Source organism: Pelecanus crispus, chromosome 1 (assembly GCF_030463565.1).
Source record: "Pelecanus crispus isolate bPelCri1 chromosome 1, bPelCri1.pri, whole genome shotgun sequence".
NCBI lineage: Eukaryota > Metazoa > Chordata > Aves > Pelecaniformes > Pelecanidae > Pelecanus > Pelecanus crispus.
Window position 1 is genome coordinate 64,983,082 of NC_134643.1, and position 23,577 is coordinate 65,006,658.

The following is a 23,577-nucleotide window of genomic DNA, read 5'->3' on the forward strand; positions in this document are numbered from 1 at the left end:
AAGAAAATATTGACCACATTGTGAGCAACCTCTTCGGTATATTGAATGTTTTTCCACATACTCTGTGAAATACCAGCTGAGGTGTAAAGGTGACTACTGAGGAATGCAGTGCCAGTGAAATTCAGATCATAGCAGACAATCTTTAGTTTTTGCTTATGTTGAAGAAATGAGACTGAGGAATATGTAAGGTAGTTTATATAAACTCCTCACTCTTGGGTGGCTAAACAGCAAGTTAAATTATGAAAGTTTGAGTCATACATTATGTGGACTACTCCTGGAAGGGCAAGGGTGATGGAGCAGGCTTTCCTCTGTAACAAACATGTAAGAAAACAAAGCACAAGATCTACTAATGTGACTAGAAAGTTATACTTCCTAATAATTCAGCAGGCAGTGTATGCTGTATGTACTTTACGCAATTTACAATAAGAAGAGACTGTACTGATGCTGTATGTTTTCAGTGCCTTAGGTTTGCTCTAAGGACTAGAAATCATGCCCAAGTAAATATACAGGAAAGTAATTATGCTATGATAGAGCTCATCTCAGGATTGTTTATGAGTTGCTCCCACCTATCTGACTTCAGTTCTGTTGCCCTGATTTAGTGCTCCCCCATTTCTTCTTACCTGGGAACTCCATTTTTGTCTCTCCATTTTCCGTCTGGCTTAAAACTTTATGTAAGGTTTAACATTTCCTTTTGGTGTAAAAGTGTTAGGTATTGCTGCATCTGAATTATCTGGCAAAAGCAGCAAGGATATTGTATAAAATGTGTCCTTTTTACCTATCATGCCCTTACTGGATCAAATATACTATTTTTTTAGCATTTGAAGCCTCTAGTTTGGTAATCATAGGGACTATTTTTAGCATTCAGAATTGGAGGCACTGTCTGCAGAGAGCTCTCTGTCTGTTAAATGGCAGATTCAGCTCCCTTTTTGTGCAGCTGAGGCTTGGCAGTTTGATCCAAGTTCATGCATTCCATTCAAAAGTAAATGCAATCATCTTACTGCTGTGGTTTTTTTTTTTTTTTCCAGTTGCCATTCCAGCTGAATTATTTGTAATAATTACTGTGTTGTCTCTTCTTTTTTCCTTTATGTTGTCAGGAGCAAACAGAGTGGGTAAGTAACTAGAGCTGGTAGTTGAGTACAAATATGAATAGAGCTGCTGGGGTAGCTGCAATTATATCTTAAGGATGGAAGGATTTGTCTTCTGAGTCTAAAAAACCAAAATTGCTTTTGAGCTACTGAAGTATAAAAATTCTCAGTAACACAAATTATAGTCATCCAATTTAGGCACATTTTTCTAATTTCCTCCCAATTCTTTCAAATTATTGAGGAAAACATCACTATGAAAGAAGCAAAACTGAGGCAGCTGTTGGTCCTGAAACTAGCTTTGTATAAACAAGTTAGAGATATTGTTGGAGTTAGTGTCTTTACTGGAAGCCTGAGACAAACACAAGCTACCTGCAAAGAAGCACAAATATTTTCTCATGAACTAGTGTTTTTCTGGTCAGGACTGAGACATAGCAAAGATGGGGCAGGAGAAAGCTGACACTGTCTTTGATAATGCATACCATATCTAGTGATAAATTAACACTCTGTCCTCTGATAGTTCCCATCTTACAATAGTAGAGAAGGATGGATATAAGGCTACCTATGATGCTTTCCATTGCTGGGTTTGTACAAGTAACTAATGAGAGTAGTCAGCTGCATCCTGGGGACATGATCTACTGGGCTACAAAGAAACTGTGTGAAATTTGTCTGAAACGGCATACTCTGGCATGATTCCAGTACCAGTGGGTCAGTGGAAGATTCCCACTGTCTTTAGCTGATTTTGGATTAGGCTTTATGCACCTTAGTTGCTGTGTGTCTTTTTTTTTATTGTTTCAAGAGGATGCAGGAAGCAAGAGCCTTCCTCTATCTCCAACTGTATTGGTTTTCATATGAAATCATAGCTTCCTGCAGAGCAATTCATTTTCCTGACATTTCAGTTCAATTAGTAGTTTCAACCCAGGGAACAGTGATGAACGTTGATCCTGACATGTGACCTATATGGACTAGTTGTTAAAATGTGTTCTGTCCAGTATTTGGGTATTAATTCCTCTCCATTATTTTTCAGCCTCAGCTGTCTAGTCTGAGATCAAAATTTCATTCATGTAGGGCCATTTGGTAGCTTTATAAGGAAGATTTTCTAACCATGGACAATAATGTAATAGAAGAACTTTGAAATGAGAAACCATTCTTATTCACTCTGTCAAAACTTCTAAAGGAGCTCATTCATGTGTTGAGTTAGAAACCATTTCTTCTTTTGTTGTATGTGTATAGCACAGTGCAGTTCCTGGCTTTCTTATCTACTTTACTATACTTCCATCTTGGTTTGTATTTATAGACACATTCAGTGTATGCACACAGGGAGGATTTAAAGGTCAGATGCAGCTTACGGGGTTTTTGTGTGTGTGTGTGTGCATCTTTTCTGCAAAAGAGAGTAACATATGATGTTACTGTAGACCCTTACCAAAATTTGACAGTGGAACTTTTGGAGTTTTACAAAATTAGTTTAAGAACAGTTTCAGCTAAGAGGCCTCTGCCAAGCACTTGTTTATGTGTGCAAAAGGAAATGTTATGGATGAAGTTATAAAGATTCAGAGTGAGCGCTCAGCATAACTGAATATATTGGACCTTGCTAACCAAGTAATGTGATAACCACCTTAAAATCTTATGTTGGAGGTCAGCAAGCTTTCAGAAGTGCTGTTAGACTGGAAAGGTTGGAAAAATGACTAATGTACAGGGAAAACTGGAAGGATGGATGCAGAAGTTCAGATTTCCATTGCGCTACAGGATTGCTCTGAGGGATTCACACTAACTACTTAATATATCTTGTGCCCCTCTCTGAGAGGTGATGCTTGCATGCTTCTAAGAAATGCATGAAGATGGGGCTGTGAAGATGACAAGTGTTAAAGATCATACATATATGTATACATATACATATATAAAGATCATACATACAAATAGCTACAGAAGAGAGATAGATATATTTCATTTAGGCTCTGTGTCTTGCAAAACATTTGGGACACAGATCTTGAGTGGAACTGTTTACTTTCTTTTTAAGGACACTTACACAGGAAAGTCACATTTATAAATGATGCATAACATTTATAAATGTGTTCATTTGACAGGGCATTGATCAAGTTTGAGAAATATGAGAGGTAAGATTTTTGCTTAGCTTGTGGCCAGATTGCTTTCCAGCCCAAAAGTAACGTGCTGCGAACATAATAAAGTGTACCATTCCTTCCCTCACCTGCTGCCTTTTTGTGCTAGAAGAGGGAAGCAAAGGAACAAGCCATCTGCTGTGATCTTTTACAGAAGATAGCATTCACTACTCTTCTAAACCCTATACTTCATTACCAGCATGTGTAGCAAATGGATCAGAGCAGTGGCTATTTTCTTTTCCTTCTTGTCTGTTGGAGTTTGATCAGGTTGATCAACAGTTGATTCTGTATCGGAATCAAATCAGATTCTCCTTCTGATTTGAATCTGAGAACCACAGCCTGTTACTAGAAGTCTGTGCAAGGGTATGGAACTGTGTCCCTCTACTCTCCTATATTCCTCCATAAGTAGAGTCACAAATCTTAATCTCTTATTGCTTGTATTTCATGGTGAAAAGCAGTTTAAGAGTTTGTGGCGTTACCATGTGGACAAGACAAAAGATTATTTTGCAAGTCTTCAATAGTTTTTGCAAGCCTAATCCACGTAATGGTTCCTGTTGTAGGCCTAGCTCCAGCAAAAAAAATACTTAAATATGTGCTTAACTGCAAACTACTGGGGTGATCCTGCAGATTTCAAGTCTTTTGAGGGAGATGACCCATTTCTTTTGAAGTGATAACTGTTGGCAGGACCAGGGCCGCAACTTCCGTGTGTATTGGTTTCCATAATGTCTTTTGCTGATCATATTTGAGTTAATTTTACCTCTTCAAGAAATTACAACATGGCAACATTTGTGTGTCTTGCTTATTACTATGTGAACTGTTTATCCTGTCCCAGAGAAGAAAACAGTGCTTTAAAAGCTTTAATCTGTAAAATGTCTGTAAAATTCTGTGATTTCTGTGGATTTCTAAGGGGTGTTTTTGTTTAGTTCATATATCACTCCTTCTATCACTTAAGAACTACATTTTGTAGTGAGACATCTTTTATTGCTCTTTGAACCTCCATTTGAGGAATTTGCATCTCCTTAAGTACTGATAAGAGGAACCATTACCAGTATGTACTTTAACAGCTTTTTATGGAGTAAAGTAGATTGAGATTTTGGGGGGTTTGCAAATGCCAAGAGCTTGATTTACAGAAATAAAGAATGACAGCTCACCTTCTGGAAATATAATGGAAAAATGTTTATAATTTGCAAACCACTGGGTAAACTTCTTGTACACTAAATGTGAATCAGCTGGAGGGCCTATAGGGCAAATTAAACACAGATGGAAAACATGGCATAGTCTTGTAGCGTAGCATCTGTAGAGCTTAACATTTGACTGAGATAACCCTAGCAGCACTACTTTACTCTGTATTTGTTCTGGTGATTTAGGACCTCCTCAGACCAGCAGTGGAAACGAGCAGCACTCCTCAGCCTCTATCTTTGAACATGTGGATAGAATGTCGCGTTCCTCAGATGCCAGCAGACGGGTCCCAAGCAAGATCCAGCTGATTGCTATGCAACCGATGGCAGCACCTCCGGTTCAGAACTCAGTGCTTTCTGATCGAGTAGCAGAGACCAACAAAATTAATAAAGAGGTATTTTTAAAGTGCTTTGAACGTTTGTGGAGAAGTGAAGAGAGAAATAAAAGTATCCAGTTTCTTGTTATCAGGAGTTCCTTGTTAGTACCTGAGGGGTTGAATTTTGACAAGTTACACAAATAATCCTGTTTCTGTCCAGAGAGATAATCTGACCTGTTTTTAAGAGATACCTAAACCAAAACTTAAACACTGAGAGAGGAGCAAATTTGATGGTCAGGATACCTTGTGTTACCATCCTTTTGCTAGTCAGCAGGACATGACTTACAAGAGTTGTGTTAATTACTGTGTGAGAATTGGAATGTCTGGCCCACTTTAGTTTTCATTCTACACCATTCTTTTGACTTTTCATCAGCTCAGGATGTGGGTTATACAAACCAGTTATCTCAAGACATTCTGGGATGTGAATTTGCAGTACATTCATTGCTTCCAACTTCTGATGTGTTTGTCTGACAGTAAGCATACGAAACTTCCTGCTTTCTCTGGGGCTTACTTTAGTATAAGCAGAATGTGAGCATGCCAGGGGCATTAGGAGAGAAGGTAATGCACTGTAAAACCACATCATACACTGCCTGACAGTACCATGTACCTGCATCCTGGTTTTGTACTGGGTGTAAGGCGGCATCTTCTCATGATTCGGAGTGGAAGATTACTGAAACCTTTAACTTAACTGTGTTAAGATACTGTGTTTCTAAGTACCTTATGGGAGAGAGGTAAATACCTATATCTAGTAAACATAGGCAAGAGGTGCCACAAAACAGAAATCTGATTATATGGGCAGAAGATGTATAATTCTAACTATAAATGTAAACAGTAAGTCTGGCTTGTGTCCCTTTTAAGCTTTTTGGGGATTTTCATAAGAGAATACACAAAAATCAATTTTTATTTAGTTTTTAATTTACTGCTGCAGATGTGTTCCAGAACTAGTCCAGCACAGGAAGAGCAGTTGTTGCTACCTAGTCTGGTGCCCAAGTGTTTTCTATTGATAAGAATGATTTCCATGAGTGTTGGGCCAGGACTTAAAAGTGTGATGTTACGATAGCTTTCCCCAGATGATGAGGTGCACTCCGGGGAATTTGAAAAAAAGGTGGGAGAGAGGCATGAGAACTCAGTCTGCAAGAAGACGTAGAGCTGATAATGCCACGTTCATCTAGGGACCTGGGCCCTTGTACTGCTACTGTGTTTCTGCGTAGCTTATGGTGGCCCCTCGTGCTCAGCAGAGGCACCAGGTTATGAGCCTAGTTAGCTCTTAAGTTCTTGCTTCTTACATGATGAAGGTCATTAAAGGGAATGGGTGACAGACTTCATCGCTGTTGATCAAATGTACCTCTGACAAGCAAAGGTAGATACAGCCTGTACTGGTTAGTCTTATTTTTTCAGAGCAGTGTCACTTTTGGCAGACAGCAGGAGTTTTTTGTGTTCCTCCTGCCTTTTGTTATCAAACTGCCATCTCTCCTCTAATTGCACCTGCTGTGCTGGCAATCATATTGTGTATGATAGTACATCTACCTGGGGAGACAATGGAGATGCTGCAAAATACCCAAGAAAGAAAAGTGTGTTTACAAATTGTGTGACTTATTTTAATCCTTCAGAGATTTGGGGGAGGGAGCGGCAGGCAGGGAGGAGAGGAGGAGAGTTTTATGGAAGAGCAGTAAAAAGTTCTGTTTTCAAAAACTACAAATGAAAAATGCAGGGTTTTTTGGTTTTTCCGCCCCCCCCCCCCCCCCCCCCTTCCTTTTTTAAGATACAAACAGCCCTGAGGCATAAATCTGAGATTGAGCATCACCGCAATAAGATTCGTCTTCGTGCCAAGCGCAAAGGGCATTATGAATTTCCAGTGGTGGATGATGTGGTGGTGGTTGACTCCAAAGAACAGCACAGAATATATCGCAAGGCACAGATGCAGATTGACAAGATCTTGGACCCTGGAGGCAGTGTGCCTACTGTCTTCATAGAGCCCAGGAAGAGGTAGGATCTCAAAGGTGGGAAAGAACAATTTTCTTTGAGTAAGCATCCAAAGTATGTCAAACCTGTACTTCTGGACTTCCAGAGCTTAAAACTGTTTTGATCCCTAGTTGAATTTGAGTTACCTAGGTGAAAAGGTTTGGATTGTTCTCAACATTTTTATTTATTTCAGTATATGCCAGTATGTTTTGTTTTCAGATTGTTCTTTGACAAGTTCTCGGGGTGAATTCTCAATAAATATGCCCAAATGTATGAAAACTGTCTTGAAACAATTTAGTATTTGCTCTGCCATTTGTTTGAATAATTCTTGTGTGGTGTAGAGGGATCAAAATTGTAATATAAGCACTAAAAAAAGAAGCATGGAAAATATAAACTGCAAGAAAGAATATTTTTATAAAGGGGGAAACGATGCAAAATAAGGAAACCCTTGAACAACTTACAAAGCATGAAGATCCTGAATTTTAAAGGCAAATTCACAAATCAATGAGATAACCTTTTACATATTCCCTCTGGGTAATGAGGCATGTTTGTCAGCCTCACAGATCTGCCTTCCTGATGTTATGTCTCCAGAGAAGGTCTTCCCTGGGCTTGGTTTAGGGCTTACAAATACTGGCATTTTGTTCCTGGAGCGCTGGTACCTTGTGACTGCTTCGGTGCTGATAGTAGCTTTCCCCAATGACATGGGTTCCTCAGCTGGTTTGCCTGGTAGGGTTAAACCCAACATGCCAGGCGCAAAGCCTTGTTGGCAGTGTGGTCTGTTCTGCTACTGAAAATGTGTCAGACATCGGTTTGGGAGGCCTGGAGAGGCACTGGCAGGGGCTGGAGCACGGACAGCTTTGAAAGATGAATGTAGAAGGAGAGTGACACTGGAGAGAGTTTGAGGGAGGAAGGGAACAGTTTGAAGAACTGTCAATGAGAGTCTTAAGAGAAGCTTGAGGAGAGAGATTCAAGGCTAATGGGACTGGCATGAAAAACGGGGAAAGAGAAACAGGGCTGAGGCAAGGATGACCTGGAGGGAATGGGCAGAGGAGTTCAACCTTGAGTGGGATGAGAAGAAAAATTGTAAAAAGAAATGTGATTACCTTTGTCTTGTTTGTTTTTTCTTTCTGTCTTCTTTTTGTTTTCTTCCTGTTAAGTTCTCGTGCAAAACGTTCTCCCAAGCAGCGCCGGCGACATCAGATAAATGGTAGTCCTATCGATGCGGAAAAGGACAGATTAATCACAACTGACAGTGATGGGACATACAAAAGGCCTCCAGGAGTCAATAACTCTGCATATATTGTATGTATGTCTCTTGAATGACAGGAGTGCTCTGATAATTGTAATGACAGTTGTGACATGGGGAGGTTTTTGGCCTTCTGACTACGGTCCATATAGCTAATTTCAGTCACATGTAGTTAACATGTAAATCAAAGTGAAACAAGGATTTCATTGGCGGTCTGTCAGTATTGAGCAGTAAAATTCTGCCAAGTATTCCTTGATAATCAAGAGGCCAAGAACCAAAACCTTGTTTTCATTAACACCACTGTACTATGCACATGAAAGTGCTTGGCATGTTCCACAATATGTTGAACATAGTTTCACTCTAGTCCAATTTGCTGGATGTTATATATTTGTATGTTACAGAAAATTTCATCCTTTGCTCTCACAGAGTGGAAGACTCAGTTCCTTTCATGAGAAATTTTCTCATCTTTAAAATGTGTGAATTAATTATTAATGAAAGAGGAAGCATATCTTTGTACTGCAGTAACTTGAAACAATTCTAGTACAATGTCTTGAAAATTAACTTTCTTTCCTGTCTAAAAATGGCAAAGACACTGCAGAATGCTTCTGTTCAATCATATCCATGCCACAAACTGTATTTAGGCATCTTTAACCACTTCTAAGCAGACTTTACTAAGTCTAATGCTAATATTGGAAACCCCTGGACAGTTTTTGTCTTGAAAGATGGTTTAATAATTTTAAGAATTTCACCATTAGCTGCATATGCAGTCAAGTGACTACTATGTCGACTTCTGCGGTTTCCCTCTGCCTTCAAACAAGAGTGTGATGATTTTAATGTTATGCTGCAGCAGAATGAATTATCATCTGAAGCTGTTTAATTAAGATGTGTCACACAGCAAGCTCAGTCCCTTTGGCATCTGTAGTGAGACAGTACTCAGAATGCTGAGTTCCTGATGCTTTTGCATCTTGACGGCTGATTTTGCAGTCTGCATGCAGTGGTAAGAATGAGCTTTGATAATAATTCTGCTGCTGCAAAACTCGTTTAATTTCCTGTTACTGATGAACAATAAGCCCATGTGGTTAAGATCCCAGGTAGTAATTGCGATGCATGCCTCAGGTATTACTGCTATGAGGCACTTACATTAATCCCATTCAGGTGATGCACCCAAGTTCAAGTTCTATGCAGCTAACCACTTAGTTGCTTAACAGCTCCCTTTGTGTTTTTTTCTAGGAGGTAGTAATTGTTTAATATTAGTGCTGATGTGGTCAGTTGTAAGCTAAAGACTGAATTAATTTCTTGGAACTGCAAAAGCTGCAGAGATGTCAAAGATGTAGACAGAGCTGATTGTCTTTCTCTGGGTAGAGTAAGCGCTCTCTGCCTGACTTCATTACATGCTTGCAAACCACAAGATTTCTGTTATAGCCGAGTAATTCCTGCACAAAGTTCTACTGCCTTGCCTGAGATCAGAGTGTTTCAGATTACACCGAATGAAGTGTTTGAACAGCCGGTGTCATGCATTACATGCATGCAGAAGTGGGGAGGGTAAGGGGCAGGTTTTGTCTAGCACCGGCACTTGTGCCATTTATCTCATTGTGGTTCTAGCAAAGAAAATGTCACTAAGGCTTAAGGCCCACAGGGGCTTGGAAGCTGGCTGGTTAGATCTTCTCTCTGGCTGCCCTTCACCTTCTTTCTGTTTCCTCCAGTCTGATCCAGACTTGCCTCCTGAACCTCAGACATCATCTTCAGCTGATCTGGGGAAGTTCCCTGGCTTGCCTTCCCACCCAGTCTCCCAGTACGTCCCACCACAGCCATCCATTGAAGAGGCTCGGCAAACCATGCACTCGCTGCTGGATGATGCTTTTGCGCTGGTGGCTCCCAGCAGCCAAGCAGCCAATTCCACGGCCGTCACACCACCCGGGGTCTCTGCAGGACAGCCGGTAAACAACACTCCTGCTCGAGCAGGGAGGGGAACTACATGCACCCAGTGGGGATCACCTTATGGTCCAACTCAGGCAGTAAACAACCCATTTAATGTGAGTGATGCAATTTAAAAGGCTTTTCTGGGCAGGTAGTTAGCACCAGTTGAGCCATGGTCACTGTTACTTTGCCCTTGTTTATCACAATCAGGACTTATCACAAATGTGGAACAGTTTCTGGAGCCAGGAGAATTCAGAAATAACTGTCACAAGATGGTGAACTTGCTTTCTAAGCTGTTTGAGTTCTTTTTCCTTTTCCCATCCCAACCACAAGAGAAGATAGGAGTTTTCCTCCTTTAGGATAACTTTTCTGTTCTTCTCAGTTATGATCTTTCACAGATTAGTCTTGTTATGTCCAAGAGTAAAACTTTATGTTTTTTTAAAATATATATGCTAGTTCGTGTTTTGACAATGAAGAAAGAATGTACTGGGCTTGGGTCATATTTTTCAGCAGGGCATCCGAATGCTTTCAGGAGGTGAGGAATAAGGAAGCAGTATTTCTATGTATGATTTTTTGCATTTTATGGAGCACTGAGACACATGGATGATCTTTTAGGTCATCTTGAGTTCTACAACAATTCAGTGGAACTTTCATAATGCCATTGGACTGTTGAGTCTGAGCCCCGTGGTCTCTCTGCTGCGGTCTGATGCTGGTTAAGGCATAAAGAGATTTCCAAATGGAAAGCTTGGTTTGCTGAAACTTTTAAACTAGGTAGACATTGGGGCAGCCCTTGATCTTCTGCAAGTGAGAGAAAGTATTTTTGAAAGGTTTTTAAGTAAAGACTCTGGTCACACATAAAAGACTGCTAGCCCACTGTAGCAGTGAATCGCAGATCTTCTTGTGCTGCTGGGTTTGTAAAACTAAGCTCTTATGTCTGCAATGAAGTCACATGTATAGTGTGTATAGGCCTAGTGATCTCTGCCATTCATCACTTAAAAGGCTGACAGTGGAATTCCCAGGGTATGCATTTTGATTTTAATTTGGGTTGTTTTTTTTTTCATTCTTCTGACAGAGATATGTGGAATTTGGAATGACTCCACCAACAGCACCAGGTCTCCTACCAAGGTAGCTTTTCACTGACAGAATTATAATTTATTATTTTCCATGCAATTCCTCCAGAGTTCTTACTCTCAGTGGTATATTATTATGCAAAGTACCGTATCAATGAGAAGTAACAGGTGTCCAGATACAGCCTGTGTAATTTATTTATGTCGCATGAATGACATATGCATGCTGTATGGAATCCAAGCCTCCATTTAAAAGAAATGTGTTTCTAGCCCCTTGGCTATAGAGATATCCTTCCAAATACTGAGTAAACCACTGAGTTTCAGCTTTTGGAGAGCCTGAAGCAGTTACTCAGATGCAAGTAATTCTCCCAATACTCTTGCTTTCATCTTGTTTCTGTAGCCTCAGGGCAACAGGCAACACTCACTTCCAAAAGCTTGCAGATGACTAAGATTCATTCTATTTTTAACCAAGTTGAAAACAAATTACAGAGCATGGTGACCCTCGCAGAGAAAGAAAGCCTGCCTTGCAGGCCTATTATAAAATCAGGGGGGAAGAACAAATTTTCCATCTTCTCCTGGCCTTGCTGTGGGAGAATCATGTAAAGAGAAGAAAACAGCTGCCCGGGTGACTGTTAATTCTGCATTTGGTGTCTGTGTTTTAACTACACGTGAAGTTGGACTCTTGAGTCGTGGTACCCACTGTGGTCAGACTTGTCTCACCCTCTCCAAGATGCTGCAGCCAAAGTAGTAAAAAGGTGGTCTCGTGCTGCTCTCTTTACCCTCTTACAGCTTACCATGTGAGATGAAATCCCACTGGTTATCAGTGTCATTCATTAGATTTCACCTAAAGTCTTCACTGACGTGGAAACTTGGTGGTAAAATGGATATGAAGAACTTTCCTTTACCTGTTGTTCTGCAACCTGATTTTGAAAGGACCATCTAGAAAAGGAGGAGTCTCTAAGCACATTTTCTTACTTAGGTCTTGGCTGAAGGTGACAGTTTCAGTGTGTGTGGAGCATATGTGAAATGGCACACAGTACGACATACAGTGTATTTTTGGTAATTTAGGTTACCTTGATTTTGAGCTTTGAGACTGCCAACAGAAAGCCTAACCAATTGCTTATTTTTGAGGATTTTCTCTTTCTTGGCCTGTTATGCATTCAGGGAAAATGTGATAAATTAATTGTGAAAATGCTGTAACCCATGTTAATATATCTGAGCAAGATAGTGTCTTTACAACACACTTTTGTTCAAAATATCAACCTTTGGCATAGACACTCTGGATTTCCGTAAGTTACAAATTAGTGGCATCATTATTAATAGTTCAAATGCTGGCTCTGCCAGTGCTGGCAGATTAAGTTAACAATCTGCAAGTTGTTGGCCTTAAACAGGAAGAATTCCTTTAAATTTTCATTAAAATAGAAGGTTTCCTAAAGCTTGGTCAATAAAAAACAAGGAAAGAGTTGTCGTGGTTGTGGAGTGGGGGTTATGCTCAAATTCAGAAGATAATGATAAACAAATTGATAGAGACAGTGCACCAGTTAGAGGAAGGAAAAATAACCTCAGGTTAGTAAGATTAGGTGCCATGTATCAATGTCATAGTCCATTGGCTTAAGTATCCAATGCATGGAATAATAGTTGGGTGACCGTACTGTTCCCTTCTCTGTACAAATGCAGTCAGGATCTTTAATGGGGTGGAACCAACCTGGGTAACAAAAAAAAAATAAATAAATGTAAAAGACCTAGGTCACGTAACAGCTAGGCAAACATAAAGGCACAATGAACAGCTTTTACCAGAAAATGAATATTGCATCATGCGGCAGAGATAGAGATACTTAGCCATAGTGGATTAGTGGTGTAAAATTGATTTTTGGGGCGGTATCTCCCCACTTAATTAAATAACTGGAGATTAATAATTTTTTTGAATGTGCAAAGATAAATTGAAGGCTGGGTCTCAGTCTGGAAGTAGGAAGGAGCACTAGAAAGCTTGCATGATATAGATTCAGAGCTGTATCCTTATACTCTTCTGTTGATCTCTGACTTAAAGAGTAGCTGTATCTATCTATTGTAAAGAAGATTGAGAAGAGAGAGCGTGATGGGTTATTAAGCGTGCACCTTTCAAGTACAAACCCATCAGCAGTAAGGATATACTTCCTGTCCTTTGAAAAAATGGCACAAAAATAATGAATTTGCAGAATGTTGGGAAAATATATTCCTTAGACAATGTCAAAAAATTGTAGTAATTTATCAGCTACAAGATTTCCAGCTCAGCATTGCAGGCATAAAGGGCCAGATGATCACATACTTTACTGGTTACAGTGATTAACATAACAAAAGTGACATTGTTAAACATTACCTACCCATTCAGGCATTTATTTTAACTAGCTTATGGGTCTGGCTGGAAATGGTTTCCTCTGGATCTGCTGAGTGGACAGGTGGGATTGTATGCAAGGGAGCTGGGGAAATTCTGGCACTTCCACAATGGGATTGTTGCGGCTTGAACCCCTTATACCTCCTCCATTTAATACTGCATGCTTTAATTTACAATTACTTGTTTGTGCTTTATTGGGCTCTTATGTAGCTTTATTAGGCTATCTATTATTATGTCAACTTCTTGCTATCTGGCTGTCATACAAAGGTGGTTAGTTTTTCAAATAAAGCACAAATCAAGAATAGTTTGAATTAGATGCAGTCACGGGATTTTACTGTTTAAAAAAAAAAAAGTGTAAAACTGAGGTCTTGAGGAATGGGATAGGTTGCAGTCCATAGCCAAGAAGGGCTTAGATGCCGTTGTGGTAAAAGGCATGTAAAACTCATCCCTAGTCCTCACTTTGTGTAATTTCATGTGCCTGACTTAGGATGTTTTGTCTCACCTTGCTTCCTTTATACTCACCAGTGAAAGGCTCCTGCAGAAAATGATTCAGTGAACCTAATCTTTTGCTTTGAATGCCTGTTGAGGAGCGTGTCTCTCTTGTTTGACCATACCTGGAGTCAAGAGAGACTAGCCGAGTAACCTAAGCACCTGAAGTTTGGGCATCCGCACTTCCACCATATTGACAGGAAATCAATAATCCTTGGAAACTCAGCTGCCATCAGTCTTTTAAAATATAATCTCTCCATGCCAGGGTTCAGATATGTTAATAGAAAGCACAGGAAAAGCAGCCTTTCCATCTCCTTCTCTACTCCTGTTCTGTGAATGAATTATAGGGTTTCTTTTACAAGTCCCATTACGTTGGCACAATTAATGAAGTTAGATTGATGACAGTTTCTGTTAACTCTTTTCAGTAAATATATAAGAACAATGACTACCAGTGCCAGCCTGAATTATAGAAAACATTAATTTTAGCATACATTGCATTTCTTCATATGTGCTAATGACAGCTTTGAGTAGTTTGATGAATCTTAAAGAGCAAAGTTTTGAAAATTTCCTGAAAAATTATCAGAGTGCTTGATGAAATGTAAATGTAAGGCAGTTTGTATGGTTTCATTTAGACCAAAACTGTGTGCCCAGAAACTCTTGAGTAAGAATCAGGTTTGTCGCTAAGGTAAGCAGCTATGTCACTACTGAAGTCTTTTCTTTTCTTCTTTTCCTTTTCCTTTTCCTTTTCCTTTTCCTTTTCCTTTTCCTTTTCCTTTTCCTTTTCCTTTTCCTTTTCCTTTTCCTTTTCCTTTTCCTTTTCCTTTTCCTTTTCCTTTTCCTTTTCCTTTTCCTTTTCCTTTTCTTTTCCTTTTCCTTTTCCTTTTCCTTTTCCTTTTCCTTTTCCTTTTCCTTTTCCTTTTCCTTTTCCTTTTCCTTTCCTTTCCTTTCCTTTTTTTTTCCTTGAAGATGCTTTTTTCCCCAAGGGGAAAACAAGGTCTGTGGGAGACTGCAACATGTGAAAAACACTTGTGTGAAATTTTGTTAGAGTTTCTAACTCCTATTCCTGTGCAGTGCAGGTCATGAAGGAGGAATATATTCCTCAGATGTAATTTGCTTTAACATTAAGGTTAAAATGTACATTAAAAGACATCATAAAGGGTTGTTGTATGAGGTACACCTGCATTACTGCTTCTAATTAGGCAACTCACTTATTGTAATCATGAGTCCTTACTTTTCCACAGGCAGAACTTTGGGCCAGGTTTTCTTCAACCTGCGGAGTTAATGCACCCGGACCAGCAGCCACCTGAGGTTCAGTATTCCTCCAGAGGGATATACTCAGAGGAAGTGCCATCAGTGGCACGGCCACGACCAGTTGGAAGCACTGCAGGTACACTTCACTTTAGTTGAATATGCTCTAAAATAACTGATCCTTTCCCATATCTACTCTTACACTGAGGTCACCATTAAGACGTCATTCTCCTTCAGCTACTACACTTGAAAAGTGGTCCTTGTCTTCACCGACAAAAAAAAGTGATCACAAAGTGAGGTTAACTTTAGATCCATAGGACCTTGCAGAAGGCGGCAGTGCTTTGCTACCTTTTTTAGTATCTTACAAGCATTGGTTATCACACAGTGTATTTGCAAAAAAACCCATTCTTTAAGGATGGAAAATTACTTAATTGTTTTAGAGCATACAGTGTATGCTAACTTTCCACTGCCGACTATTTCTTTTGTGCTAATGAGCTAACTGATGCATCCCAAAAGAAGCCTGCTAAATAACAATTTTTTAATACTTTTCTGTATCTTTATTTCCCATTTCTCTTCCTAGAAGTGTATGCATAAAAACAGGATCTTTAGCTCCTGGTGATATTATCTATTGCCGCTGTCCATATGAAATCGTCTTCCCTGATTTGGTTGCGAGATAATTTCTGTAGCACTCATCAATGCTATCATGAACAAGATTCTAACATCAAATGGCAATTAAGCAGCAAACACTGATTCTGCGAATTCAAATATTCTATTGTTGTGCAAATGCCACAGTTAATTTTCTCCCAGAGAAATGTTTTCTTCTGGGGAGTTGAAAAAGACTGGAAATGCGATCATATACTCATGTCAGAGTCCTAGTTTTGATAGCTGCTATCCTCTCCCTGTAAATGTTAAATGAATGAGAATGACAGGGATGTAGTGACTGTCACAGTTTAATGATTATTTTATTGTCTGATTCACACTATTCTCTAAATGTTTATGTATATTCTGCTTTAAAGTTTGGAGGCAATTAGATGATTAGTTCCTGTCCTTCAGCATAATTATGTGCAAATATCAAACTTCTCAAATATTGGTGTTTTTTGAGAGGAAAATATGAAAGTGACCTAAGTGTCCATCATGTAAATCACACTGTTTTTGTCTTTTCCTGCCTTTTTGTACACACACATATATATGCACGCACGTGCATGCACACACAGTTTTCTCTTATGTATCTGTGGGTTTATTATATGTGTTTAATTTCTAATAAATAAGGAAATATAATAATAATAAAAATAAATTTTGTTTCCCTGTGGGAGGAAATTCAGGAAAAAGGAAAGCTGGCATGTTGCTACATGTCCCTTGCAATTAATGGTGGTGGCTATCCTTGCATGTGTTTGAAAGCAGCGGGAGGGGAGGGAAGGGAAAGGAGGAAGTTAACTTTCAGGCTGAAAGGAGATACAGTGTGTTCTGACCTTCTTGTTAGTCAATGACAGCATCATTTAATATTTAACCACAAAGCACAGCTGAAAGAATCATACTCTTACTTAGTCATGTATTTTGTTCTTCTAAGAGATGGAATAGAAGGCAGTCTGGAGAGTTAGGGTCTTGCCAGTGTGATGCAAATAAGGTGTACCACAGGAGCAAATGTCTTCTCTTTGCTGCTAAGTAATTACATGAAAGCATTGCCAGGGCTTTCAGTAAACGCTGTTTGGAAAGGGCTGGCATATTTTTGGAATGAAGTGTAATCCATGTCTGAGATGCATGTATCTCAACCTCTTCTTTCAGTGCAGGGGCAATGAAAAGCATCACACTCAAATGAGCTGCACAAAATGCACATAACTTCTCCTTCTTTATTCTACACTGACAGCCTTCTTTCTGCTGATTTTTTTATTAATTGCACAGAAACAAAGCTCTACTTTCTTCTTGTCTCCTGCTTCCAACAAAGTTTTATGTTGTCATTTGTCTGCCCTACAAACTTGATTGTGTATAAAGATGAAAAAACAATATTTGCTTTTAAGGTTCTCAGATACAGCACCTCACTCAGGTGGGAATTGCTAGCAGGATCGGAGGTCAACAAGTGGAGATCCCCTCAGGCAGAGCAGGGCATGGCCAGCCGGGGGGGCCAGGGTGGCCCCAGTACCGTGGAGAGGATGAATATGCTAGGCGAGATGCAGTGAGTACTGTGTTACACATTTGCATAGTTTCCAAAGTAGTGATATGTTCGGGTATTTTTTTTCCTGCATTACTGTTTGGAACTTTTCCCCCCTGGAATACTTTCAGTTGCTTCTCTGACATCTTTTGCTTTGCTCTTCAAACCCTCGTTAGCTCTTCTAACTTTTGCTTGCTCTTCTTTCACCTTTGCTTCTCTCTAACTGCTTTCTCTCACTTTACCCTAACCTTTTTTTTTTTTTTTCTCACTTGAGGCCTTCACCCATTAATTGCAGTTCACTCAGTTCTGCTTCTGAGCTCCTGCAGAGGTGGATGCTGCTTTCCATTTTCTTCTTTGAAATATGCCTCTGTATTTTGAGATCATTGTAAGTAGAAAACATTGAATTAAATTGTCCCAGGCTACCGTCCTACTTTGTATTGGAATAGTTCTTTTGTCTTCTGTATCGTGCGCAACAGCAGGAGTCAGGGCAATAGAATAAGGTACATACTTGCGCATCAGAATAGAGGTGTTTCTAAACAAGTTATTTTCCTAGCCTCAGTCAGCAGGATGTGGTAAATTAATATGCATTCGTTTACCAGTGTTGTCTAGGCAGCCATTGTGATTTTGTGTTCCTGGCAGTGGTGCTTCTAAAGGTTGATGTTTCTGATTCAGCCAGATGTGTGAGGTTGAAGATTGTAAATGGCCTTTCCAGGAAAGATACAGTTGCCTGCTACCAGTCCATGTTTGATGTACTTGCATCCTGAAGCAGACTGACCTGTGACAGCTTTATTGTAGTACTCTTCAGAGCGACAACATTATGCTTCTTCTCTTGCTCCTTTGCTTAAACTGTCATTTTTCTGGTTTCTTCCTTGAGGGAGGAAGGAAGGATCTCCTACTTTTGCATACTTAGGGCAGTGTGTGTTCCCACTACGTGAAGTTGCTTTGCAGTATTGCATGATCTCAAAATGGCTTTACATAAAGAAAATGCAACAGGATGAGCCTCATCTTTAGATTTTGGTGAAACTGAGCTGTCACCACTCCAAATGAACTTGAGAGGAGCAGCATAAAGCTTTGAGAATTGGGCATACTAGAGACAAACTCTACTGATACTATTCAAAAACTTTAACTGCCAAAGCCAAAAGATGTATTTGCCTAATTTAACTTGCTCTCTGTGCTTGGAACTGTGGTATTTGAGTGCAAGAACATCATAATTTCAGTTTACATCTAGAAGAGCACTTGCATGAGAGATGTTAGTGTCTCTCCTGTTCTATTTTCAGAGGCATCTTTAGGTTACCATTCATTGCCCCTTCTTATAATTTGTCTTTCTTTTCTGAAAATGACTTTTCTTTTCCAGATCTGTGGGCCTTTCCCTTCTGTCCCCCAAGTGCATGTTCAGCCATTACTTTCTTAGTATTTTATTACTTGAATTGCTAGCGTATTACTGAAAATTCAGTTACGGACCCGTTATCTGAGATGCTATGCAAACAGTTGTTTTGACATCAGTTACCTGCACAACTTTCAGGTTCATGGCCTAATATAATGCAATTTGGTTGCAGTTTACACCTTCAGTCACCATATCAGATGGGTATGTCACCTCAATCCAGGTTGACTTTCCTTTAATTAATCAGTTTAAACACTTCCTTGGCTTTGACAGAAATTTTTGCTCACTGGTTGCTGCAGTTCATGTATTACTGCAATGTGATTTTTTTTTTTTTTTTTCAGTTTGGTTTTGGGCTTTTTGTTTTGTTTTTCAAAAAACATGGACATGGAGGTCATGGACTAAAACTGTCTGAGTATGAGAGCTCACCTAGTGCCTGCACTTTCCTTTTCCTATAAGGAATTCTTTCTTTTTTTGCAAAGCATTATTCCCATTTAAAAAAAGGGTTATTAGATGAGCCCTAGTCTTGTAATTTTCTGTAGTTAAATAATTACCTTCAGAGTTTGGATTCCTTCACTAGGACAGAGCTCTAAATTTGTCTTTCCTCCTTTTAGAAAGGAGGATTTACTTAATGACAGTCATGTTCCTTGTTGTGCAGTATTCAACTGATCCTTTGCAAACAGTCTTGCTGTATCCTCATTGTGAGGAGGTTTCTAAAATTAAACTCTGCATTTAGGAAGATTAGATCTAGAGCACTCTTCTCACCCACAAACTTGAGAGGGATGTGCAGTGGCCCTTTTCCTCACAGTATCCTCACCTATTATTCTTGCAGTCAACACCTGATTTTCTACTGGAATATGACCTCTCACTTGCCAGTGTGCAGGTTACCATCAGTTCACCTTAATTCTCCATCTAGAAGGCCTAGACAACCAGAATAATTACAGCATTTCCTTAGCTGACACAAAATACAATACTTAGCAAGTGGTCATCTGAGCAGCAGAACAAATGAAGCCTGGTTTCTTATAGCTGTGTGCAGTGTCTTGCATATGTCTACCTCCCTGCCACCGCCTGGTGTCATCTCCTATCCATCTGCAATCTGGGGATCTGCAATCCCCTATAGCTCTCCACTGTTCTCCCAAGTCTTCTCCAGGTTTCCAGTGTTTCCCCCAAGCCACCCTTATCCTTCTACTCTATTTCTATATTCCGGCTGCCCACAGTAGTGTTGCTAAACCATCTCGCCATACTTCAGGTTGTCTCTCATGTCCCCTTCCTATCTATCTCCTGGGAGATACTTGCTGGCTGACAGGTCCAGTTAAGCACAGCCTAACCTGGCCTTTCTGCCACTCAGAAGCAGATTCAATGATAGCACAAATCAGGTTATGTCTAATTAGCTACCTGTTTTTGTGAATTTTGTAATATATATCTGTTCATGCATATAAATATATACATGTATGTGTATGTATTTATACATGCAATGTTCAACCCTGTTGAGCAGAGTTCAACAGTTGTTAAACAGAGATTAACAGATTCACAATGCTATCTCATAAATCTTCATTCCTTAAGAAGAAAGATTCAATAAAGATATTTTTTTCAATTATTTGTACTGCTATTAATTATACAGAATTTTCTATATAAAAATATGTAATTTATAGATACTATAGGAAACTATATATTGTTACATATATAATATTATATATCTGCATATCTCTGTTAGTAAAGAAATTTGAAACTAAAAAAACACAAAACCCAAAAAAACCAGCAAAAGTTCTTTCAAACTTTTTACTCTCCTTATTTTGCTGTTGTCGTTTAGTATAGGTTAGGTTTCTAAACCAATCTGGTTATGAAAGTTCTCAGACCTGTTTAATTCTGATGTTATATATGAGATCACAGAAATACACACTTTCATTTTTCTGAGACATTTAAGAACACTTTGATAGCCTTAATGTTAAAAAACAGCCACTACAGTCATCAAATGTTCCTCCTGACTTCCCTTAAGAAACCATTCTTATGGTGCTAATTCAGTGCAGGATGAGATAGGAGCTGAATCACGTAATGCATTTTAATGTGAAAGTAACCTGAACATCATTTAGGTTGCCCCTGTGTAAAGGAATGTTTGCTTTTAATATTTTTTTATGTCATCTCTTTTCTATAAACCCACAGAGTACTTGTCAGGTTTGCTCACTCAAGACTGCATGTATGAATTAGTTTCAGGTTTCACTGCCAAATGAATAATTCTGAATAATCAAGAGACCCATTCATTCCTTTCTGATACTAAGATTGCCTCCCTTTTATAAGAAGTAAGACAGCATGTTACTTGGAAAACCTTCTTTACCTATCATTCTTCTATTAAAGCCTCTTTTCCTCTTAATTTCTCTCCCCAAATTAACTGTGTAAATGGTCAGTGCTGTACATGAGTTGTGTAAGACAGTCAGAATCTATTGTTAGTTCTACTTTATACAAAACAGCTTAGATTTTATTCATTTATATTATGAGATGTTAAGGAACATACTCTCGTGCATTTTTGTGTTCCCTGTACGCTGCTGCCACAGTCACTCTAGGTCCCCTAAATCCTTCCCAGGCTCTGCTTTGTAATCCTTTCACTCCCCCCACCCCCAAATCCTCTTCTAGCTGACCTTGCTGTCCTTTCTTCCCTTATCAGATTGCTCTCTCTGCTGCTACTTAAGGCTTATCCACAGAGAAAGATGGTGCTCACTAAATCGTGGTAACTGTGATCTGAACTTGCTGCAGCTAGCTGCTCCGCATCCCCAGCGCAGACCCTTTGAAAAGGGGATTACGCTGCTTTGCTCCCAGTTGCGGGTTCAGCAGGGTGCGTTCAAGTCCTTTGTGCCCAGTGTTTTCTTCTGGCTGTCTCTCAGCCTTCAGCAATACGAGGCAGGAGGAGACGCTTGCTTTAGGGATGTCAGCGGGAATTTAGGTTTTTGAAATGTTCCTCGTTTGTGTCCATACTGGGAGTCAGTGCAGTCGCCTGGTGTGCTGTAAATTTGTGCTTTGTTTTAGCGTAAGCAGATTTTTTTTCCAGATAGACAAGCCCATAAACTCAGGCTTCTGTTTTGTTTCTCTCTTGTTCTGTTAGAAAGGATATGTTACTGAACAAATGCAGAATTAACCCCTTTCTACCCTGAAACAATGATTGTCCCTAAACTGGGATAGTGTTTCTCAGATATGAAAGACAGCTGTTGAGTATAGAAAAATCAAATCTTTCTGATTTGAATAATTTTCTCCTGCTGCTTCTTCTGTTGACAGTGTTTTCCTGGCCACTGGTCAGTCACAGGGTCCTCACAAGTGTACAGTCTGAACAGGCAAGCCAGGCAGGCAAGGGGAAGGTTAAAGTAGTGTTATCTCTGTTTATAGATAGTATGGAGAAACGACAGCTGGGAAGAGAGTGATTTGTCTGTTGTCTTTCAGGAAGTTGATGGAAAGGCAAGGAAAGAGAAGCCAATTCTGTTGACTTCCAGTTCTGTGGTTTTTCTTCCCACCTCCTTCCACCTCAGTTTCTAAACATACCATAGATTAGAAAGGGGGTCAGACTTTTTAATGAATGCTCAAAGAGATTTTGAAAAGCCCTGAACTTGAGGCAGTCCAACAGTTTTGTGTACGCTTGTTGTTTTGTGCTCCATAAGAGGAATCATTCATTCATACAACAGAAGAACAGTGGCAGCAGATAGAAGCATCTCCATGCTGCTTTTCCTCTGTTCTTTGCCTTTTTGCTTTCTTGTCTTTTCTGGGATTACCATGTTTGTTCAGAAAGTACAATAATGCTTTCTACCTTTTTCCAGACGCATATGCATGGACACCAAGAATATTCCTCCTCACCAGTATTCCAGATGCCGAGGACTTCAGCCAGGCAGCCTTCGGCACCCCCTGCTCAGCTTCCACACAACAGCCTTCAGGGCCAGGGCCTTTGCTACACCACCAGTTCCACTGAGGACCTCCAGCCAGGTCACTCTTCAGCCTCTCTTATCAAAGCAATTAGAGAAGAACTTCTACGACTTTCTCAGAAACAGACAACAGTGCAGAACTTCCATAGTTGATTTAGCATTCCCTTGCAAATCTGCCAGGTATCTGCTTCCTATGGAAGCAAAGACTTAGAGGAAATCAGCAATGTTGTTCTCTCAAAAGAATGAACTTTCACAGCTCTGTTGACAACACTCTGGAAAAAATGAAAAAGGCAGCAAAATGAGGATAGTAAGGAGAGATGGAGGACAAACAGGGAAAATCATCAGTGTCATCACAAGTAATATTAATTAATCTGCTAATATTACGGTGCTCCTCTTCTCTCCCTACCCTCATTCAGCCTAACAAATAAATAAAACCTTAGGTCAAGAAGTCAACACTCCAGCAACAAAAAAATCATGGGAACAAACTCCAAGTATGATAGACTCCTTTTTCTAAGGAAGTAGGCAAAGGTTTGAATAAACTGAGATGACATTTTGCAAGAGATTACAAGTTTTCTGATCTCTCCAGTGCTCATGGGGAACTGGTTTGTGTTGCTGTTCTGCAAGATTACAAATTGTATCTGCTCAAGGGTGTTAAGGTGTGATCCCACATAAGAATCACTTTGGTTGTCAGGAACAATGGGACTACTTACAATAAAAGTCTTTATGAGCTACTTGTAACAAACTGGAACAATAATTGTTATAGCTCTGTGCTTCCAAATGGAGCTACCCTCTGCACTCTTCCTTGTTTTCCTTCTGGTGCTGAAGCTTCAAGTGTTCCTTCATCTTCAATGTTTGCAAAGTGAAACATTGGCCTTGTATAACTAAGAAAATATCTGTAGACTCATTCAGGCTGGAAAAACAAAGCAAAGCATCCAAACAGAAAGGGCTTGGTATTTATTTTGTTTAAAAATTATTGCAAACTAGGAGAGAAATACTCAGCCACAATTGAATTTGGGGAAATGTGTATGTTATATCTTTAAAAAAATATATTTACATACTATATGCTCTTGCAAGACCAGCGATAAAATATTGCCACTCTG

At 39.6% G+C, this 23,577-nt stretch overlaps 1 protein-coding gene across 1 annotated transcript in view; it reads left to right on the forward strand.

Annotated features, from left to right (window-relative positions):
- Positions 1-22,630, forward strand: part of KIAA1549 (KIAA1549 ortholog) — a 150,250-nt gene extending 127,620 nt beyond the window's left edge. Inside the window, exons 13-21 of the mRNA XM_075724956.1 lie at positions 1,095-1,109; positions 4,567-4,772; positions 6,517-6,740; positions 7,874-8,018; positions 9,666-9,899; positions 10,952-11,004; positions 15,048-15,193; positions 17,070-17,224; positions 22,376-22,630. Of these exons, the coding sequence (XP_075581071.1) occupies positions 1,095-1,109; positions 4,567-4,772; positions 6,517-6,740; positions 7,874-8,018; positions 9,666-9,899; positions 10,952-11,004; positions 15,048-15,193; positions 17,070-17,224; positions 22,376-22,630 (1,433 nt within the window). The remainder of the gene's footprint in view (positions 1-1,094; positions 1,110-4,566; positions 4,773-6,516; positions 6,741-7,873; positions 8,019-9,665; positions 9,900-10,951; positions 11,005-15,047; positions 15,194-17,069; positions 17,225-22,375) is intronic.
- The last annotated feature ends 947 nt before the right edge of the window (positions 22,631-23,577 follow it).